The 22259-nt window shown below is 49.4% G+C and overlaps 2 protein-coding genes and 1 long non-coding RNA gene across 14 annotated transcripts in view; 2 read left to right on the top strand and 1 right to left on the bottom strand.

Annotated features, from left to right (window-relative positions):
• CADPS2 (calcium dependent secretion activator 2) overlaps window positions 1-1946 on the top strand; it is a 485983-nt gene extending 484037 nt beyond the window's left edge. For 6 of the 11 annotated variants that reach the window (XM_033863193.2, XM_033863192.2, XM_033863191.2 and 3 more), the window contains one exon: window positions 958-1945. In XM_033863193.2, the coding sequence (XP_033719084.1) occupies window positions 958-1131 (174 nt within the window). In that variant the 3' untranslated portion in view covers window positions 1132-1945. Of the gene's footprint in view, window positions 1-957 lie in introns of all 11 variants that reach the window. The other 5 variants (XM_073809879.1, XM_073809876.1, XM_073809878.1 and 2 more) reach the window with 1 other exon arrangement.
• Window positions 1947-12115: 10169 nt separating this feature from the next.
• Window positions 12116-17040, bottom strand: LOC141279480 (uncharacterized). The gene is made up of 2 exons (XR_012333750.1): window positions 15715-17040; window positions 12116-12446 (listed from the first exon to the last, which is right to left on the bottom strand). It is a non-coding gene; the product is annotated as an uncharacterized lncRNA (long non-coding RNA).
• A 487-nt stretch (window positions 17041-17527) lies between these two features.
• Window positions 17528-19868, top strand: FEZF1 (FEZ family zinc finger 1). 2 transcript variants are annotated; one of them, XM_033862726.2, is made up of 5 exons: window positions 17528-17956; window positions 18107-18328; window positions 18568-18702; window positions 18960-19092; window positions 19531-19868. In XM_033862726.2, exons 1-5 carry the CDS (start codon window positions 17528-17530, stop codon window positions 19866-19868), a joined length of 1257 nt encoding a protein of 418 aa, XP_033718617.1. The 2 variants fall into 2 exon arrangements, with proteins under 2 accessions (XP_033718617.1, XP_033718616.1); XM_033862725.2 differs by having other exon boundaries at window positions 17528-18328.
• Window positions 19869-22259: the final 2391 nt, after the last annotated feature.

Genomic DNA, 22259 nt, shown 5'->3' with positions numbered 1-22259 from the left:
ACTAACTCTAGACTTTTTCTTCAACTTTAAAAATCAATAATAAAATACCAGCCTTGTTTGTCATCAAAAACTCATGTGTGAAGAAAGTCTCACTTAGGAGAAAAGTAAAATAAGGAAAGTTTTATAGGTTACATATCTTAAGAGCCACAGAAATGAGAGTTTCGTTGTTATTCTTGTTTTTAAGAATCACTGTATAAACAGTAACATGATATTTGCACTATTTTTGACAGATAATACACCAAATAATAATTTACTGTTTCACACCAAAAAAAGTAAATATGTTTTATTAGCCCATCAATGGAAGTTTAATGCCAGAATTTAACACTTCACATTCCAAGACAATTTCAGAAGGGCAAAATTCATACAGACATTTAGGTGTACACAGAGTTTAACCAGTGTGCATATAAATAAACTTTATAATTCACAAATGCTGAAAATGCAAACTTCTTTTAGTGATAATAGGATTAATCCTCTTCCCTCCACACACCTTCCCCAAAAACCTAATGCATTTTATAAAATGTAATGTATTTTTCAATACTAAAATAAAATAAAGCCTCCTCAATTGAAAAACTAAGAATTCCTTCATATTGAAAATGTACATAAGTACATATAATTTTACCTTTGTTACAGGTTATTCAAATAGTAAATTCTGCACAATTAGTAATATTTTGGGGGGAAAAAGCTCATTTGTCATCTGACAGTCACAACATTTTGATCTACTCAGAGTGATTCTAGTTTGAATAGCACTATCAAAAGTCTCTCATTTCATTTGCTCCCCAGAACCTACACCAACAGGATGACTGGCCTGGGCAGCTACAATCCGAATCCATTAGTGAATTGTCCAAGATCATTTCTGAAATGCCAACTGAGTATATATACATTCAGACATACACATATACATCCATCCAGACATATAATCCATAAGGGATCTAAGCAAATTCTCTCTCCTTCCTCCAGAAAACCTATAGGGACTTCCGATTGCAGGGTGTGTTGGAAGGCACCCTGAACAGTAAGACCTATGACACCCTGCACAGACGTTTAACAGTAGAGGAGGCTACAGCTTCTGTTTCGGAAGGAGGTGGACTTCAGGGCATCACGATGAAAGACAGTGACGAAGAAGAAGAAGGCTAATAAAATGCAGCTCTGCAGAAGGAAGGAGGGCCTTGACATTGTTTATTTTGTACCTGTCCTTGTAATTACATTGATAGTTTGGACCAAATATAAATGCTTATATTTCACTCTACATTTTAAAAAGTTAACCTGAAGCAGAGTTAAAAGAGAAAATGCCAAGTATTTTTTTGAAGAAGATCAGCCTTTTTTGTGTAGCTTGATCTAAAATGATGACCTTTGGCTCTGTGATTGGAACATGAACCTTTTTTTTTTTTAAAGAAGATTCGACTTTTTTTCCTGTAGTTACATCAAAGTCATGTCGCTTGTATGAAGTGAAATACGTATTTCTCATGATACATTGTGAGAATAAGCCACTTCTCATCATTGCGCCAGCTCTATTGTACGTACCCTTGTTAAAATGGTGTGTACTTGACAGTTTATCATTTACGTGCAAGGTTTGTTTCCTAGTTAATTTATCATTGTTGTGATGTGTGTTAAAACTTTAACCTTGGTTCTTAGTACTCTGAATTGGTCTTCCTGGGCTTAAAGGATCGCCAAACCCAAATATAAGCTAGATTATCCAATGGGCTTGTGTCTTGTTCCATTCTGAACATTTTTTCCTTCAAGTATAAAAATCCCAAAGTGTGGGGTAGTAAGTGTGCTGTCGTCAGCATACCATATTCTCCTACTACTAAGTGTAACAGCTTGCAGGCAATAAAAGTCCACTTGGTCCTAACCACTTATGTATTTATTAGACTTGTATAAATTAAATACAGTAAAATATGTTTGCAGTATTATAACCATCTCAGCAATCTGGCTCTGTGTTTTTATTGTGTTTATTTACAATCAAATGAGTAAAAGGTATTAACACTGCTTTCCATCTAGTAGGCACTCACACTTGTTAAAAGAACTGGTTAAATATGAGAGCATATTTCCATAGCAAAGCTGATGTTGACTACATACTCATAGATTGTGTATTATTAGTTAACATTAGCAATTAGTTAATAATGAGTAATACTAGAAATGCTAGTAATGTTAACTAGCAATTGACATATTAACAGTTTTTCTTCCCCCAAAGTATTTTCTGGCTACAATTTTAAATTGTAATTTATCTTTGAATTTTAATTTTTGTATTTTTTTCAAAAATATGCCGGCACTCATTCATAAGTAGTTTGTTTTGTTTTGTTTTGTTTGCGGTACGCTGGCCCCTCACTGTTGTGGCCTCTCCCGTTGCAGGCCTCTCACTGTTGTGGCCTCTCCCGTTGCGGAGCACAGGCTCCGGATGCGCAGGCCCAGTGGCCATGGCTCACGGGCCCAGCCGCTCCGCGGCATGTAGGATCTTCCCGGACCGGGGCACGAACCCATGTCCCCTGCATTGGCAGGCGGACTCTCAACCACTGTGCCACCAGGGAAGCCCTGGTAAGTAGTTCTTAAATGAAGTGAGTTAATGCAGAATAAGTGAAGGTACCCCTGAATTTGTGTAAACATAAGTTCTGAAGCTTTGGAAGTGAAACAACTTGGCCCTCCAAATCTATTCTGGTGCCTGACCTAGACTAGCCCACAAAAACCTATTTAATCCACAGTTATTATATAATATTGTGTGGGCTCAATTCTGGGTCCTAGGGGTAAGAGACCCTGTGCTACAAGATAAACATGAATGGAAATTTCTTCTCCTTTCCTGGATTAGAGACCCACTCTACGAGCTCAGTATTGTTGAAAGGCAGTTTGTCTTGGAATGCTTGTCCTTCCCTTTCTTCTCCACCCTCATGCCGATACTATCCTTTCTCAAGCCCTCAGGTGTCTAGTCAGGCTACCCTCAAATCCCCAACGGTACCCTCCCCAAGCTGGCTCTGCACAGCTCAAATTGCTGTCTACTTGGAACTTACCCACCCTTCTTTTCCTTTATATCGAATGTCTATTTCTTTGATGTAGCTTATCTCAGAGTAATTGGCCCATCTTGTCCTAAAGTATGAATAACTGATGAACCCACCCCCTTAGCCATATATATATATATATGTATATATATATATACATATTTTTTTTAAGGAAATATCTAGCTGATAGAATTCGGAAATAAAGGGGAAAGCATGTGTTACAGGGGAAAGTACTTGGGGCCAGCAGGGTCTCCCTGCTGACCTGACCTATTTAACCTGCCCACTGGCCCTCTTTGCTGGTCAGCCTCTTGTAGCTTCTCTCCAGATTTGGGTATTCTCTGCTCCTTCCCTTAGACACCCAGGAGATTTCTAAACCTGCCACCCCCACTCCAGCCTCCACTGGCTTGCAGGGAGAGGACAATAGCAATCAAGGGCAGGTAGTGGAGATGCTCACAGTTTTCTGAGGACTGTGTGGACTAACCTTTGAGCCACAGAGGGGTGTATGGAGAGAAATTTATAAAGTCACCCTGAAAAAGAATGAAAAGTTAGTTTGGGGCTTTTGCCCAGAAATGCTCTTCAACATAACTGCAAATTGCTTGAAATGACTTCATAATTCTTCCGTGTGTATAGCTGTGAGAGTGGATGCCCAAGCATCTGTCTATTAAAGGATACCAAGTGTTCTTTAAAAACAAAACAAAACAAAAATCTTTTAAAAAAGAATTTAATTGGAAACCTAACAAATGTAGTACAATTTTTGAAAGGAAAATCATTTTTAACTTCAAAGAAATAGTTCCACTCTCCTAAACGGTCTTGGGGAAGGGGGGGAAAAAAAGTGCATTCTTCGGCCAGTTCGGTGAATGTTGAAGGAGAAAATAACTAATACAGTCTAATGTCCAGCCGGAATGAGTTTGTTAAAGAACACACCTAGAGGGAAAGTTTCTCCAAGCTCTTGTTGGAGAAAAATAATAATAAGGCCTTTTTCCCGGAAAGGGAGAGAACCACATAGAGCTTAACGCAAACCTCCCAGCTCCAGCTGGGGGTCGTTCTTGTATTCACGGATTTTTCCACTTGAATTCCTCTTAGTTCTTGTTCATTGTCCCTCGCTGTGGAGAAAGGATTTCCTGCTACTTTTGCAGTAAGCGCCCATGCAAAGTGTCTCGGGGCTCCCCCCGCGCCCCCAGGGTCACAGCCGGCCTGGTCCCGCGGCGATCGTGGGTGAGGGGGTCCGTGAGCTCCGGGAAGGTGCCCTTGGTGGGAAAGCGGCCACTCAGCTGTCGCCATTCCTGGACCGCGAAACCCCTCCCGAGAGGGGCGCGCCCCGAGCCACCCCGCGAAAGCCCGGGGGAACCCCAGGCCCGGCCCCCCGCGCAGACCCGGTCTTCCGAGCCCCTCCCGCCACGCCTTTGGTAGAAGGACCGATGGAAGAAATTAGAGCAAGAGCTCGATCGCTTTCATTTCTTACTCCCAGCACAGAAAATGGAAATTTCCCGGTCCGGGTCCCTAAAGGGAGGTGACAAATCGATGTTCCCGAGAGTTGTTCACGCGCCGCTGGCGGGGCAGCTACGCGGCCGGAGAGCCACCGAGTCGGCCCCCGCGCGCTCGCGCTTCACCGCAACCCCGGCCCCGCCCACAGCCCTTGACCCTTCCCAGCCCCGCGGGGTTTGTGCGGAATTCGGACCTGGTTTGGGGGGGGGTTCGGGAGGATGGGGCTCATCCCGCCTTTACACTGAGTCCCCATCCCCTCCCCGGTACTGTGTAGCGAGACGCCGTGGGCCTGGGTCTCCTTTTTCCTTCAAGTCCAGATCGCTGGACCCGCAGGAACCTTAGGGAAAAGCTGGCAGCTCATTTGGCCCCGGTATTTAGCTGCAGATGGAGTCAAGCCCAGGGGCCTGGGCAGCAGGCCAGAGGCAAAGAGCAGTTGCGACCCCGCAGCAGCGACGGCTCCAGAGCGCTTCACCCCAACCTCGGGAGCCCAGGGCGAGGCTTCCTCCCCCACCCTCCCCGCCTTCCGCCGCGTGGGCTGGTAGATGAAGGGCAGATGTGCCTTCAACTGCCCTTCTCTGTAACGTTGAAGCATGATACTTTAAGGGGCCCGAGGCGAGTGCAGGCTGTGAGCGCAAAGCTCTGAGCCTGGGTTCTAGAAGCCACGGTGACGGTCAGCCACAGCCTCTATCCAGGTGCAATACGTGATCGTTTTAAGGGAGAAGGAGGCACTAGACTGTGAGTGTGTACAGCCGAGAGACAGGAAGTAAGACAAGAATTCGATGTGTTTCCCAAGTTGAAAAAGACCTCGATTTAAAGATCTACCCAGAAACGTGTGAACGTGACACAGCTTGGGGAACCGTAAGGGGCCAGGGCCTTAGAGCCAGGAAAGCCTGGGTTTGAATGCCAACGACTACACTTACCCGCGTCCGAGCTCTGTGTACTTGGGCAAGTTATGTAACCTCTCTGTGAAGTGGGCGCTCAGTTACGAAGGTGATGCGTATAAGTTGTGGCCGTTGTTGACTCTTCATGTGGGGGTGGATTCGAAAGAAATTGTGGGAGGCCTGCCCCTGCCAACATACACCACCACTCGCACCGCCCAGTTCTCGCCGGGTTGGCACAAGGTGTAGATCACAGTCATCTCGGCGGACCTTTGGCTCCGTCCCTAGCGTGTCAGTGGACTGGCTAGAACTGTCCAGTTTCAAGGTTATTTATACAGCCAACCTAGTGGGAGGAGAGGAGACCGGGAGGGGCAAGTCGACTGTCTCCCAAAAGGGCCAGTATTCCGAGAGCAGCTGCAGTTAGGAGGGGAGGCGGCTGGAGACGTGTCTTTGGGTCCACATGAGGATATTGTTTGTTGGTCAGGGCCTCCGAAACCGGACGGTTATGATGGGGGGGGGGGGTGTCGGACCACAAGCGAGGAATCTCAGGCCTCTGCCTGTGACCAGTAGGTTGAGTTCAAGAGAATTTCAAGGGCAAATTGGTGTTCATTAGTGTTTTCCCAGATTTAAGGAGGCCTTTAATGGCGTCCTGCGTCTCAGCCCAGGGATGCGCACACGGCACGGGAAAATGCGAAGCAGCACCGGGAGTGAGGCCGAGGAGACCGAAGGCCGCCCCGGCGCGCCCCAAGGTGACCTCCGCCGTGGCAACAGAGTAAAAAACGGCAGGCTCTGAGGACGACAGCCAGCACGGAGTCCTGCCCCGGATTGTTGAACTGACCGCCCTTCGAAGCCGTCAGGGAAACGCCAATAGCGTAGAGACCCAGCGCGGGGCCAAGGGCGCGCCCAGGGTCACAAGCCAGGATGTCCGTGGCGAGGGAGGTGCGAGCCCAGGTGGTGCCGGGGCCAAGAACGCGGTGGCCTTGAGGAGGGAGAAACTGATCACTCACCAAAGGGAAAGAGATCGCACCCTGCTTTGTGCCAGGACTAGAGCTGCTTTTTTTTTTTTTTTTTTTTTTTTTTTTTGCGGTACGCGGGCCTCTCATTGTTGTGGCCTCTCCCGTTGCGGAGCACAGGCTCCGGACGCGCAGGCTCAGCGGCCATGGCTCACAGGCCCAGACGTAGAGCTGCTTTTTTAACTGGAGAGATGTTCCCCATCCCCATCATTCCTTTAAGATAGCCTACTTGCAGCTTCCTGAGTTCCAGACCTAGGAAACAGGATTCGTGCCCCACGCCCATCCTCCCACTCCGGAATGCCACGTTGCCTTTAATCTCCCCTACTTTGCAACTTTACACTGCGGGCCGCTGTATTTGTGTGCTTATTTGCAGTGCGATTAAAAAAAATAAATCAGGGCTTCCCTGGTGGCGCAGTGGTTGAGAGTCCACCTGCCAATGCAGGGGACACGGGTTCGTGCCCCGGTCCGGGAAGATCCCACATGCCGCGGAGCTGCAAGGCCCGTGAGCCATGGCCGCTGAGCCTGCGCTCCGCAACGGGAGAGACCACAACAGGGAGAGGCCCGCGTACCGCAAAAAAAAAAAAAAAAAAAAGAATTCGCCTGCCAATGCAGGGAACACGGGGAGCAACAAAGCCCGTGCGCCACAACTACTGAGCCTGCGCTCTAGAGCCCGCGAGCCACAACTACTGAAGCCCGCGCGCCTAGAGCCCGTGTTCCGCAGCAAGAGAAGCCACTGCAATGAGAAGCCCCCGCACCGCAACGAAGAGTAGCCCCGCTCGCCGCAACTAGAGAAAGCCCGCGCACAGCAACGAAGACCCAAGGCAGCCAAAATAAATAAAGGAATTTATTTTTAATAAATAAATAAATAAATAAGACAATAAACATAGTCTAGAGTTGTCTGAAATCTCCTTTCACGTGGTCCATCCCTAGGATCAGTGGTTCTCTGGTCTGAGAGGAAGTGAAGAGTTGATTTCAAACAAGAACCATCAGGCAGAGTAGATACTCTTTCCTGGCCCCTGGCACAGGCTTGTTTATGGAGCCCCTACACATAATATGTACCTTTGCCAAATTGAAAGTGGTATGTCAAATTATTTCTTTTTCTACTTTAAGTCACTTCTGGTTTGCCTTTTAACACTGCCTCCTTCCTGACACCCAACTGGTAACACCTCTCTTGGGTGTGATTGACAGAAAGAAAACTTTAAATGCTGAAGTTTGTTGTTTAGGGTACTTCCTTAAAATGCCAAGGAAGCAAAACTAATTGTAACCTTGGAAGGAGATTTTGCTAGGGAGGTAGAAAAAGTTTCATTAAAGAGGGGTTACATTAGTAAAAGGTCAGAACCCAATAGGACTGGATTTCAAAACGTGGAAAGTGAAATATGGAAATGCCAGGATAGCAGCAGATTGTGTCAGGGGAGGGCTTTTGTTAGGTGTCCCTGACCTACACACATACCCCAAAGCTGGGTAATAATTTTTTTAAACACACTACAAAGTTGCTGTATTGAAGAAGCTCATTCATTGTCACTCATTCAAACTGCCCAGTTTTTTGTTACATTGGGTGATAGCTTGGTGGGTTCTTTCATATAATCATGATGGTCTATCAGGAAGTTGATTAATTTTAGAAATAACAGCTTCGAAAGAGAAGCTTTAATCAAATTGGGATTTTTGAAAAGCTTTTGTGAAAGGTTAATTCACAAATCTACAGAAGAAATTGTCCCCTGGGGAACTCAAGACTGGACGTGGGAGAGCAGGCCCCCAAGGATAAGGGAAGTCCTCAAGGTTGTGAAAAATAATTTAGCAAATGTGATTTTTTTATGTGTATTTTAACATTTCCATGTATATAACCAGAAGGCAAATCACTGAGCAGAAGCGTTGTTTTTAAAAACAGTTGTCTGAAAAATATTTGGGAAAATTTTATAGCTTAATTTTTTAACAAGGTGATGGATAGCTTTTCACATGTAAAGTAGTTTTATTTTTAAATCTCTTTTCAATCTCAAAGCCTCCCAAGAATGAAGTGGGCTTTGATTTAGTCCCATTTTACAGAAAAACAAGGCAAAGGGGAACTGCCACTATCCGTTCAGGTTAACAAGGAGTCCACTGGCTGGGTGGCCCTCCCCAAGCTGGCACTCCCTGGCTAGAAGGCTAAAGCAGGACAGGAAACTGGCATCATTTATTTCAGCCCTCAAAACTCCTGGGACACATCGGTGGTAGGAGTACTTAATGAAAAAGAAGTTTCTTAGAAGGGAGGAAACGTTCTCAATTTCAATGGATAATTGAAGAATCAAGTTTTAAAAGTATAGAAGGGGACAAAGAGGAGAAAAGAGGATTACCATTTACCCTTTATGGGGCAGCAATTGCGGGGGGGGGGGCGGTTAGTGAAGGCAGAATTCACTGCATACTTGAAAAAGTAGATGATTTCTCCTCTTAAGTTCCTGCCCATACAGGTTTAACTAAAAGCTCTAGAAATTAATTTAAAATAACTGCAAACTACTGATGGGTTGGACTGAATGAGAGAGAATATGGCCAATTTTGCACATAGGTTTTGGAGAGAAGAGGGAGGCTGGAATAGCAGTAAGATGCAGAAAGGCAGAGATGGGAGAAGAAAGGCCTTTCCTCTTTCCGATTTCCAGTGACCACCACGTCCGCCACTAAACAAGAGGGGAGGGCTCCACTGCTCACCCGCGGGTGGACTGGATGCCAGATGCACTTGGCCGAGGCACAGCACGAGACCAAGGGTACCTGCACTCCTGCAGCCTTCCCGCTAAAATAAGGGGACGCTGGGATCCCACAACCTTGCCCTTGGATTTCCCCATGCCCGGTGTTCCACAGGGAATCATTGAGAAAACGCCTCCAGCAGGGCTCCAGAATTTGAATTTATTAGTGGTGTCTGAGTTCAAATGCAGAAGGAACAAAACAAAACAAAAATACTAGTCCAAAAGGCAAGACAGCCAATCACGTGTATTTTGTAGCTGCCACGTCTTACTTTTTGATCTTACATTGGAGCTGGCCAGCTGGAGCCCAGTTGACAGCGGGGCCTCTCAGTAGATGTTGTGGCCTTCACTTATCTAGGGAAATAATGAATTGGAATGTCCTATTAATATTAAAGGGTAATGAATTTGCTTTTCAAATAAAAGGTCCATGTTAGCCAAATCAAAGGGGAACAGATCCTTTGGAAAGTGAGGGACCCCAATTACCATCATGCCCACTGCCTTTTGAACACAGCATATGCTCTCAATTTTTAAAACTCTTTTGCCGTCAGTAAGAAATCTAAATCAGAGTCACTAAAGCCATTTTCTCTCTCTCTCCCTTTTTTTCCTCCCTCTCTGCCTCTCCTTTCAACGCTGTTGTGAAAGTTCAGTTACTCTCCGTCATGAGTACAAAGCTCGGGGAATCAGCTACTATGCCAACGCCGGGAACATATCCAGGCCCATGGTGCGAATAATGGAACATGTGCTGTCGAATTCATATTTTTGTCCTTTAGGTTTACATCCACGCCCTGGTATTATGTAAATTTCTGAAAAGCTGTGAATCACAGGGTTAGATCGAGGAGGGTCCCCCCACCTCCACTTGCAACTGGAACCGACCCCATTCAGTCTTTGAATGATTCACAGCCTCGTTTCTTCCTCGCGCTTTTTTCCCCGGACTCAGCTTTCCTTCCCACCCTCCACCCCGCGGGTCGGCAGGGAAACAGAGCCGCCAACCCGGGCCCTGGGAGCCGCGGCGGGGCAGCGTTCGTGACATCAGGCGGCCGGCCCTCGAGGTCACCGCGGGCTGCCGGTCGCCGTTCCCCTGTAGTCGGCGTTCACACGGACTCGGGCCGCTTAGCTTCGCGGTGTTTCCAGCACCCTCTTCCTCTGTGAGACTGATGGGAAACTTTGAGGGCAACAGACCCACTGCTGGTGAAATTCAAAGAATCAACTGAACTTAAAGAGGAGACGGTGGGAAGAGAAAAAGAAAAATGACTTCCCAAAACAAAGGCAATGATTTAACCTAACATTGTAAAAGTCAGATCCCTTAACGATGGATCAAGCCTCATCTTGGGATCTCCTCGGCGTGGATGTTACAGCTCAACTCTTGAAACAGGGCCAACGCCTGTAGGATCTGGTCCGAGAGAGGCCTTAGGGAGGGAGGCGGGGGGAATCGCAGAAGAGCGTCCAGCGCCCCTGAGAAAAAGGGGCCGGCCAGTGGCTGAGCGATTCCTCCCCTTCGGGACTGGGGCGGCCTGCTGGAGGTGGCCGCGGGGGCATTGTGCTCTGGGGACAGCCGTCCCATCTCCTCCTTTGAAGGGGGGAAAAAGGGATTGACAGGGAGAGCTCAGGAACCCGAATGAAAGGACAAATTGGAGGATGGGCCGAGAGGCGAAGGTAGAAGGAAAATGTCTTAAAACAGGAGAATCTAGTTAGAAAACTCTCTCTCATCCCCAGGACTTTCAGAAGACTCCAACTAATTGTAAGGACAAGCGAAACGGCTCTGAAAGGAGGATTCGCGGGGTTGGGGGGCGAGGAGTGGGCACGAAAATACGGTACGAGAATGGACGTGACAGGTTTAGGGAGAACACAGTGGTGCCCCCCCCCTTCGCCCCCATTTAAAATTGGCTTAAGAAAGTGTTTTCTGGGAAACTCAAAATGACAGGCAAAACTAGTAAAAAAGATGCTCTAGTTCCTTCTTGGGCGTGCCACAGCGTCAGGCCTGTTTTCTTTCACCTGACATCTAGATTAAATGACCCTTCAGTTACACTCGGAGTCGTCAAAGCAAGTCTATTAGCGAATGTTCTGTTCAAAAACTTTTCAAACAGAAGTTCTCTGCCATCTGTTACTGGGTCTTTAAACACGATCCGGCAGCCCCTCCCCCCTCCCGAAACTCTTTGGAGTTTTGGAGACTCCCCCCATTCTCGCAGCCTAGGGGAGGATCGAGAGGGAGCCGCGGCAGGAGCCGCGGGGTGCGCGGGGAGGGGGAGGAGCGCGATCGAGCCCCGAAGGGGCCGCGGAGCCCGCGGGGTCGGTGGCGGTTCCCGAGGCCCGAGGTCAGAGGGACCGGGTCGGCGACCGCGCGATGCTGGCGGACCCGGCACCCCGGAGGCCCCGCCGGGGCCCGGAGCCCAGCTGGACGCGCACCGCACCGCGCGGCGGGCGGGAAGGGAAGGTCGGGCTAAGCGAGTGGCGCCCCAGGTCCCAGTCCCCTCCAGGCGCCAGGCGCCATCGCCCCCGGGCCCCTCCAAGGCCACAGCACGGAGCCAGGTCGCCCTAGGCCTTGCCAACGTCAGTTTTACTGTTTGGGACTCGGGAGCAAGGGCCAATGAGTAGAGAGCCCGGCCGGGCCGGGGAGAGTGGGTCCGCTTTTCTGTTTCACTTCGGGCTTCTATCACCTCGCTCAGCGCGGGCCAGCGCTTCGGGAGTGAGGAGGGCGCCCCAGCTCCCACGCCGACAGCCGGACGCAGTCTCCCTTGGAGGCCACGGCAGGGGGCGCCGAGGCCGCCGCTGTGATGGAGGCCCAGGCGGCCGAGGCAGAGGGTCGGCGCGGGGCGCTGCGACGGCCGGGGTCCGGGAGGAAACTGAATGTATAAACGGCTGTCAGAGATTTCTCGCCCAAAGATTTTGATTTACCTCGATTGCTTCTCCATTTCTCTAAGCTCATTCTTTGCTCTGTGTTATTTGAATGGCCACTGTCGACTTTTATTTCGTGTGAGAGATAAGAAAGTTTGAAAACAACATGAAAACCGCTGTAAATCTCGTGGGTGGTATCAAGGAAAGAGCAGCGCTGTGTTAAATGTAGTTTTTATTTTGACCACAAAATGACTTTGAAAAAACTGGGGACTGCGGCAAAATGCTAATCGGCCAATTGCATAACGAGCTATCAGTGTAGGGCAAGAGCGCATACTTGGGGCATCCTCTTCTAATTGTCCACTTCCCGGGTTTCAATAACACCGTTGTAAATTGCAAGTAAAACTTTGCTGGGTTTTGTTGCTTGACTTCGGGGCAGCTCCTCGAATATGCTGGAGAAATTGGGTTGCTTGTTTATAGACTTCTTTTTCCATCAAGTCCAGCCCTGAGTCGGAGCTTGGCAGTCTGGAGGGAAAACACCTCACAGGCCTGTGGGAACGGGTGAGAAAAAGCCCAGCATTAGTGGAGGGGCAGCAACAAACCCAGGGCAGGTGATCGGAGTCTGTAATGCCTGCCAGCTCAATACCAGCTCTCACCTTTGGGGCTCTTCATTTACTTTCACAAACCGATTTAATATGCAAATGCTGTTTTGAGGAGAATAATTTCACTAGGTTTAAGGGAAATCCTAGTATGAAAGAAATACTAACAACAAAGACCTAGAGATAAACAACAAGCCATATTCCCGCCTCTCCGACCCCCAAAGAAAAGAGGGCTCTGCGAGTTAACTGATGCCTCCTATACTCCTAACCTGTGATACTTACTGCCTTTCACGTGCTATATGAAATTAGCAAGAATTCTTTATTTGCTACTAAACTAACTAAAAGCAAAAGCAGTAGCCTTCAGTATGAACTTGTGGCCCATGTATTTGTTAATGTACTGGAAAGTTAGTTCCCACTGTGTATTCAGTAATTAATCAGAGGAACGCAACAAGACTCTTTCCTTGAACCTTGCAGACCCTTCCTATTTGTGTCCTAGTCCATCACCCGCCTCCAGCACACACAAGAAATAACAAAAGACCAGTCGGAGATAAAGACTGAGCAAAACTGTAGAAGAATTTAGGAATGTTTTTCCTCCTCTAGAAGGAAGGTACGTTGCCCTTGGTGCTATTTATTAAATAGGAAAAAGTGTGGATGAATCTGAATGCCTGGGAGAGGGGGGTCATCATAATAATAATCTTCTCTCCTTTTTTTTTTTAGCTTGCAGTAGTTAATAAGAAGCAAAAAGAAAGCTGGTTTGTTGCTTTTGAAAAAGAGGCCGGGGTGGTAGATGTTGTTGGAAAGGCCTGAAAACCTTAAAAGCATGACCAGGGATGAATTAGTGCACTTGGCAGAAGGCTGAATAATTCCCAGTCCATTTTTTATTTTTAAAATAGTCAACAGTATTTGATGACATTAAAGAGAAGAGATTAAAAATTGTGGATTATTTGGCAATTGATGGTTCTGTTATATTGTCTTTTATTGCAGTAATCATGACCAGAAACTTCATTTCCTTATGACAGGGATGTAAATCAAAAGCATGTGAAAATTATGCAAGTTCTTGAAAAATATCAAGAACATAGTTTAGGAAGCATTGAGATCAAAATCAGATTCCCCAGGAAAAAGAGAACTTTGAATTACTTTAGCGGAGTAGAACTTCTTTCTTATTTTCTCAGAAAGTCTTAACTTGGAGCTTGTTACCTAGTCTCTTTGTACCAAAGGTTTTTCTGCTTCCCTTAGGACATCTCATGCAGGATAAACCAAACATTAAAACTCACCTTCCCCAAGGATTTAAAGTAGTAGAGCAAATGAATACTGGCTTTCCAAGGCTGGGAAGGGGAGGGAACTTAATCATCAGCTCTGATGAGAAAAAGGGGGGATTATAGGATTCTCCAAGAAAATCCAAAGAAACGATAACCGAGTTTCTATTTTGCCATTAACAAAACAAACAAGTCTTCTTTGCATTCTTTTAATAAATAATTTTAAAGTGTTGAACTGATTTAGAAGCTTCTAAATTTGTCAGATAAGCTCTGCTTTCATTGGTGGTATTTTTGTTGTTATTTTTCAAATGCATTTGGAAAAAACCCAAAGTACTGGCTAGATTAGTTAATAAAATGGAAGACTTTGCTGAATACATTGTGCATTTTGTTTAAGACCATCCTTACTTAATAGAGATTTTAAAAAATTAACATATAGGTTAGGCTTTTATATATATAAATATATATATATATATATATATATATATATATATATATATATGTTAGGTTTTAAATGGAAAACACTCATCAACAAATGTTGGAATAACAAGACCTGGATTTATAAAGAACCTCCTCGGTCTTTAGGATTAGGAAGCTCGGCACTAGTAAAGGAAGGGTATAATTGCTACTTTGCGCTATTTGTGTTACTCAAATGACACTATACTTTCAAACAACACTTGTCAAAAAGGCAAATCCCAAAAAGACCAGTGGAAAGCAAACTACTGAAGTATTAGCCATACAAAACACGTATACCCCTTAGCCAATAATTTTCCTTTTTAGTTCACTGTCCAACGAAGGGGAAATTTACCGAGGTCAAACCAAGGCTCTTTTGCCGTTAAGGAGGAGGAAGTGGGGGAGGGGAAGAGAGGGAGGGACACGCGACGAACATAAAACAAACTGGTGGCATTCAGTCAATAAGGCAGGTAACGCTCCGGAAGCGGGTGAGTTGTATATGTCAGCTGGGCGCTGCAAAGCTTTCCAGAGTCGGGCAGTTTCGTGCTTCTTTGCTTTTTCCTTTAAATCTGGCCCTGCCTCGGAGGAGGGCAGCAGGAGGGGGATTCTTCGATGCTGGGAAGCGGCAGGTAGGAAAGGAAACCTGATCCGCCCCCCAAAAGGCAGCAATTAAAGTCTTAATAGCGACCCATCTGTGGCGGGACCCGCCCCCACTTTCCCCTAGCAAAGCTGTCCGGCGCTCTTTGTCTGAGCAGGGGAGAAGAGGAGACAGGTTCTGCGGCCCCAGCAGCAAACGGAAAGAAAATTTCCAGCCTGGGATCACCCTGGGCGACTGCGCCTGGGCCTCAAACCGCCCCAAAGTGCCGCTGGGGGTGTGGCACCTCTTCCTGGACCCGGGCCCCGCGCTCTGCGCTCGCCTCATTCTGCACTTCTCTACCGCCGCATCTGTCCTCCAAGCCCGACGCCACCTCGAGACCTGAAACCAGGCACTTGCAGGCTTGGTTGCTAAGGCCGGTCGCAACCGGACCTTTCCCCCACCTGGCCCTTTGGCTGCCTTCAACTTCCAGGCGGACTCGCGTCTCCTCCCCCATTGCCCCAGCAACTGGGTTTCCTCGCCACCCATCCAGCGGCTCTGCTTCGCGGTTGGGCATCGGGCGCGCTCCCAGCCCAGACTCTCTCGGTTTCCACTCCTCTTGGCCCGCCGGGCGGGGGCGGGGCAGACCCCCCTAAGCAAAGCCAGAGAGAGTGGTCCCTGGCCTGTGCTGGGCAATGGGTTAGGGAAGAGGGACTGTTTTGAGGTCGATTTCCTCCGTTTGGGGTCCAGGCTTTGCATTTGGTGTGTAATTTGGTCAGCGGCTCAACAATCCCAGGGTATCTAGTCCGCTTGCATCCAGCCTCCCACTGCCGACCGTTTCCACCGCTCCTGCTGGAAGAGGACGCCCACACCCGCTTGGCCCGATGTCTGGCGCCCGTCACCACCCGTTCTACAAGCACCCACTCGGGGTAACTCACCAGGTAGATGGCACCCTGGGCTGCTGCGGGCGGCCACTCACAGGGGCGGGCAGGCCGCAAGGCCCGGAGCTGGCATCTCTGTGCTCTTCCTCTGCCTCCTGGCGCGGTCTCCCGGCTACCGCGTCCTCCCGGTGTAGCGGCTAGGTCACGCCCGGCACTAGCACACCTGGCCCCAGGGCTAAGCTCCGCACGATTGCAGGCTTGCCAAGGGGAGCGACGAGGACGGTGCGCGCTGCTGCTCCCGGCGCGCTCCGGGCGGCGCCCGCCTAAGCTATGAGAACCCGCGCTGCCGGAGTCGCTGCCGGGAACATTCCTTACTCTCTACAGCTCCTCCCCGGGAGTTTTGGCCCAGGCACCGGACCCGGAGGGCGCCTTGATGGGGGGCGTTGCGGGTCCTAGTCTCCGCGCGCTCTCTGGGAGGCGAAAGCGCGGCTGAGGCCGCGACAGGCATGCAGCCAGCTCGCGGTGCTCGTCGCCCCCGAGCGCACACACACACCCTGGCTGCCGCCCGCGCTGCTTTAAGGAGGCGCGCGGACACCAGCAGTCGGGAGGTTGGGGGAGGGAATCAATAGGTTGCTTCCCTTCTCTGCCCAACATTCAGGATTTTAAATGCTCCGAGAGAGCTCTAGCTGAGCGCAAGTACTAAAAGACTCTCTTTCCGGGCTCTCAATGGAAACGCCAAAAAGCGCGCGTGTGTGTTTGGTGGGTGTGGGGGGAGGGTGTCTAGTCCTAGCCGAGGTTTCTTTTGGTGTGACACCCGCTTATTCCTTGCAATTCCTCCTCAACTTTGTGGATGGAGCGTGTCTTTCCCAAGCTTAGGTCACGGCATCGCGCTTACAAAACCACAAACATAAAACAAGCCTCCCAAGGCCTTTAATTCTCAGGGGCTTTGTGGGGAGGCCAGTTACCTGCTGGCGTCTTCCAAATGGTCCAGACTCGGTTCAGGCCACGGAGACTTCGGGATTCCAGGAGCCCTCAGCCCCAGGCCCTAGAGGAAGAAAGAGGACTGCGGAGGAGGCAGCGGGGCTCCGACCCGGGCCCACCTCGGGCCCGGCGGAACCATGCCTGGAAGGCTCGGATTTCTCTTGCCGGAGGCTTTCTGGCCGCGGCTTTCTAGAGCCTGGCGTTTGATAAATATAGCCTGGTGTTTGCCCCTGAATTCGAGTCTGTTTCCTTATTTAGCCCTTGTACAATGATTTTAGATGATGTCATTTAGAGCTAAACGAGAAAATTGATCTCAGATTTGCTTGGCCTCTAAAGCCCGGTTAAGCAGATTGAGAGTTAAAAAGACAGGAAAAAGCAAAGCGGGGGGGCCGACGCGGAGGGTAGCGAAGTGTCCGCCGGCGAGTGTGTGCGCGGAGGCGACGGTCCGCCGCGCCTCGGAGAGCGCCCCCGCCTCTTCTGGGCGGGGGAACCTCGCTCACCAATGAAAAGTAGTCACTGACTGCAGAGGAAAAAAAAAAAAAGTTTTCCTGTTGAGTGTTGGAAGCGAATTGAGCAATTATCTAGTTTACCTTCTCCTCTTGGAAGTTAACGATTGGCGAGATCTTGGCTGCGTTATTGACACAACACTTTCTATTGATAGAAATAAGTAGTGATTGTCCCCGAGTCATTGGTGCGCCAAGAACTCTGCGATGGGCTGGCAGGAGTCCATTGGGCTGGGCAGGCAGGTTCGGCTGGTGATGCTGGGGAGGAGGAGGAGGCTGTTGGTGGTGATGGTGCCCGTCCCCCTCTCCGCAGGTCTGTGACAAGCAGGGAACAAGGCAACGACGGCGCAGCCCGGCCCCGGCTGAGGGACGCTGGAGACTCAGACATGGACAGTAGCTGCCACAACGCGACTGCCAAAATGTTAGCGACCGCTCCGGCCCGGGGCAACATGATGAACACCTCCAAACCCTTGGCTTTCTCCATCGAAAGAATCATGGCACGCACCCCCGAGCCCAAAGCCCTGCCTGTCCCCCACTTCCTGCAGGGAGCCGTGCCCAAGGGGGACCCCAAGCACTCTCTGCATCTTAACTCGTCGATCCCCTGCATGATCCCCTTCGTGCCCGTGGCGTACGACACGAGCCCTAAGGCGGGAATGACGGGCTCGGAGCCGCGGAAGGCGAGTCTGGAGGCTCCGGCTGCACCTGCAGAAGCGCCCGCGGCGCCCGCGTTCAGCTGCAGCGACCTGCTCAACTGCGCGCTGACTCTCAAGGGCGACCTGGCCCGCGACGCGCTCCCGCTGCAGCAGTACAAGCTGGTAAGGCCGCGGGTGGTCAACCATTCTTCCTTCCACGCCATGGGAGCCCTGTGCTACCTGAATCGAGGTGACGGCCCGTGCCACCCGGCGGCCGGCGTTAACATCCACCCGGTGGCCTCCTACTTCCTCAGTTCCCCTTTGCACCCGCAGCCAAAAACGTATTTAGCCGAAAGGAATAAACTGGTGGTCCCGGCGGTGGAGAAGTACCCCTCGGGAGTAGCTTTCAAAGACTTGTCCCAGGCTCAGCTGCAGCATTACATGAAAGAAAGCGCCCAGCTCCTGTCGGAAAAAATAGCGTTCAAAACCTCTGACTTCAGCCGCGGCTCTCCTCATACCAAGCCCAAAGTTTTCACTTGCGAAGTGTGTGGAAAGGCAAGTACTGTGTAAGGAGTGGGGGGGGGGGGGGGAGTGGGCTTCCTTCCTTCCTTCCTTCCTTCCTTCCTTCCTTCCTTCCTTCCTCCCTTCCTCCCTCCCTTCTTTCTTTCCACATTTAATTTTATTTTGTAATTATTTGTATACACTTGTTATAACGTTATCACCTCCCTCCCCTCCCTCTGCCTGGTTTGATCTCCAAGGGCTTGTTGAGCTAACCTGTTGTACTTGTGTTTAAGGTCTTTAACGCGCACTATAACTTAACCCGTCACATGCCGGTGCACACAGGAGCCAGACCCTTCGTTTGCAAAGTTTGTGGAAAGGGCTTCCGGCAAGCCAGCACCCTGTGCAGGCACAAGATCATTCACACCCAGGTGTGTTCGGCTGTCTCAATTTCACCTGGTTTATTTCCGAACGATTTGTTTTTTTTTTTAATGGCCGATAAACTCTTACTCTTTAGCGTAAGATTTGTTTAAAATGTGCCGGCTGTGAGAGAGAGAAATGCCAGGTATTGTTTGCCTTTGTTTTGCTTAAAAGCATGTGTAAGAGCATTACAGTGTTTGTGAGTTTTTCAGACTCCACTGAATAGCAAAATACCTTAACTTCTCTGCTTTTTCTCCTTTCCGCTTAGGAAAAACCTCATAAATGTAACCAGTGTGGCAAAGCATTTAATAGAAGTTCTACTTTAAACACGCATACCCGAATACACGCAGGCTACAAACCATTTGTGTGTGAATTCTGTGGCAAAGGATTTCATCAAAAAGGTATCGAACCCAGGAGGCGTTGTCTTTCGCAGTAGTCTTACCAAAAGCCCTCAACTTTGGGGGGTATTTCAGAAAACGATTTGTTAAGTGCAGCTAGTTACCAGCGCATGTGTTGCCATTCCAACGTCGTACCCTCAAGTGTGATGAGTGCTAGAGAAAGGCATGGCTCGTATACAGAGGGGGCATTTCTTTTTAACCGCTTGTCCTCGTTTTATAGAATTGGATTAATAACTGTTGTATTAAAACGTGGAGGGAACGACCTCACTGCTGATGTTTAAAAATAAATTTGGGGAGCGAAGTGCAGGCGGGCAGCATAGAACTGCACCGGCCCTCCGCGCTGTGGCCCCTCTTCTCTAGACTCGTTGTCCTTCAATCGTCTGCTCCTCCCGTTCCAAGCTTTCTTTTCAGATCCACGTCCCTGTCATTTGTCTGTTTCAGGGAATTACAAAAACCACAAGCTGACCCACAGCGGGGAGAAGCAGTTCAAGTGCAATATCTGCAACAAGGCTTTCCACCAGATTTACAACCTCACATTCCACATGCACACCCACAATGACAAGAAGCCCTTCACCTGCCCCACGTGCGGCAAGGGCTTCTGCAGGAACTTTGACCTCAAGAAGCATGTCCGCAAGCTGCACGACAGCGGCCTGGGGCTGCCCTGCACCTCTGCCGGGGAGCCGGGAGCGGACCCGTCCCCCCCTCTACAGCAGCCGCTGCCCGCGCCGCTGCCGCCCCCTGGGCCCCTGCAGCCTGGGCTCCCCCCGGGCCACCAGTGATCAAGGCCGAAGTCCCTTCCCAGCCCCAGCCGGGGTCCCCACTACTGAGACAGCGGCGGAATAGAGCTGGACCTCTCTACCCAAGCTCACCTGTAGAACCCAGGGCATGTTGGGCCTTACACATTAGCGCCAACCAGAAGCCTCTGAATTCCCTGGCCTTTCGCCTCTTGCATGCACCTGCTAAGTGGTTTTGTGTATTATATCCTATATAGGCACTAACAATTAGGAGAAAATTTGGGGCTTTGTTTTCTGATTTTTTTTTTAATTTGCAAAGAATTTTCATCTCGGGTGGAGAGATCGTGTTTGTTTTTCTTTTTAAACACAAATTTCTGCTGTATTTATTGAGATCTGTATTATCCTACCCGGGAATGCTGCACCATTTTAATTTTATTATTGTATATACTTCCATTGTGTGGATTCTGTGGTCTCGAGATGCCTGCCGATTGTTTATTACCAGTTCCTCTTTCCCTGAGGTTAAAAAAAAAAAAAAAACCCAATTCTGTGTGTATGTTATATATACACGCATAGATGTGTGTGCCCGTAAAGGCACAGTCCACATTCATCAGCACACACACACATACAAACACACACACATTAGATAAGGACGGTTCATTATGGATGAATTTGAATTTTGGGTTTGATTCTTGCACGTGAAAACTGATTCATTGACTGTTGGAAATAAATCTTTGGAACATGCTTATTTAATCAACACCCTTCAGGGCTCTGTTCATATTATTCAGCTAGGGATCCCTGATTCTGACCCCCTCAGCCTTCTTTCTTCCTTTTTAAAAAGTTCAACCCTGGGTTAGTATCACCCAATGTTTCATCTGAAAAATTCACCAGGAGCAAATAATAGTCTCTCCAAATAGTTACAACTTTGGTAAAGTAATGAAATTCGGTAAGTTCAGAGACAGAAGATGTGGAGCTTTCTAACAGAAGCACGTCTTTGTCCTGGACCATCTGATATATTTGTAGTGCAAAGTTAAGTGGAAACAACATATCTATAGGAGCTGTGTGTAATATACGTCCCCACACAGGCGTTACAATGATATCATGTGGACGGGGATCTATTGTTTGCATCCTGAACGCGCATACTGACTTGTACATAGCTGGCAAAGGGAGCCTGCATGTTTTTATGTGTGTGTATATGTTTATAGACGAATATACTTCCGTTCAAGGAGGAAAAATGGATGAAAACCAAACTGTGGTGGGTGCCAGGTCCTTGAAATGCTTCAAGTGTTAATCAGCATCTCCGCTGTGAGCTCGGGCTCTGGTGTTTTCTAACTGCAAGTCTCTCCTGTTTTCTTGCCAAAACAGTGAAACAACTGCTAAAGACTTTAATTAAGAGGGGTAATTAGTTCAGATTTATCAAAGCCGGGTTGTTATACTATTAGCTGCTCAGTAGAAGCTGCCAGACAAGCTCCCAGCCCAGCCACCCTGCTGCAGCGGGGCCACATCCAGGGAGAGAGGCTGGGGGGAGTGGGCCGCAGGGGTCCCCGCAGCCCCGCCTGCCTCGGGGGTGCGTCTCGGCCCCTCCCTCGGCCTCGAGCTCCCGCCGGGCCTGGCCGCTGCGGAGAATCCACCGCGGATCCGCACGGCGGGCACAGGATCCCCTCCCACCCGGGGCGGCCTCGCCGGCTCTTCGAGCGCCTCGACGGTCGCAAGAGAGGCGTAGGGAACGAGTTCAAATTTGCTCTCCTGCCTCACTTTTGTACGTCTTGGGGGCGCTCAAGGAAATGCGGAGCCAGGAGGCGACAGGCGGGACGAAAGGGAGGTGGGTAGGGGGCACCGCCGGGGCGAGGCGGCGATTTCCTTGGCAACCAGAGCCCGCATTTCCAGGTGGGGGAAGGATTGACCGCTCCGGGCGCCGAGAGCCGACGACCCGAGGCCCTCGTCGGCGGCCCAAGTCAGAGAGGTGATAGACACCCTGGGTGAGGCGACCGCGGACAAGCGCGTGAGCGGGCCCCACGGGACATCCGAGCCAAGTTCCACCGCGGCCTCTCTCGGGTTGGGGGACCCCAATATCCTGGGCACGGAGCTGGACGGGAGGGATCCCGAGAGCAGGGGATTCCTGATTCCACGTGCAGGCGTCGGGTCCAGACTTCCCAGCTCTTGCCCCAGGACGCAAGCCCTCGGGCACTGGGACTTTTAAGTCCCAATCCAGCAATCAGTAGATCGAATCCCTACCTTTCTCTTTTCCTGACGTCCCCATACCCCACCTTATCCTTTGCTGAGGCTAGATCCGTGTTAGATTTGACTTCAGAAAGAGATAGTTCTGAAATTCCATAGTTGGGTAAATTCTGAATCTTCGAGGCTGGCAGAAGAGCCATTTCTCCTGACTATCACAGCCAAGTGGAAAAATCTTTTTCCAGGTGCTTGTCACATTCCCTC

This window comes from Tursiops truncatus, chromosome 9 (genome assembly GCF_011762595.2).
Source record: "Tursiops truncatus isolate mTurTru1 chromosome 9, mTurTru1.mat.Y, whole genome shotgun sequence".
NCBI lineage: Eukaryota > Metazoa > Chordata > Mammalia > Artiodactyla > Delphinidae > Tursiops > Tursiops truncatus.
Note: the sequence above shows the minus strand (reverse complement) of the source record. Positions and strands in the feature narration are given on the sequence as shown.

Bases quoted from the DNA above. Each gene is read 5' to 3' on its own strand.
- FEZF1 (XM_033862725.2), top strand. From the start codon at position 17,528: ATGGACAGTAGCTGCCACAACGCGACTGCCAAAATGTTAGCGACCGCT. The intron at 18,703-18,959 runs GTGTGTTCGGCT...CTTTCCGCTTAG, and splicing joins ACAAGATCATTCACACCCAG to GAAAAACCTCATAAATGTAA. The intron at 19,093-19,530 runs GTATCGAACCCA...TGTCTGTTTCAG, and splicing joins CAAAGGATTTCATCAAAAAG to GGAATTACAAAAACCACAAG.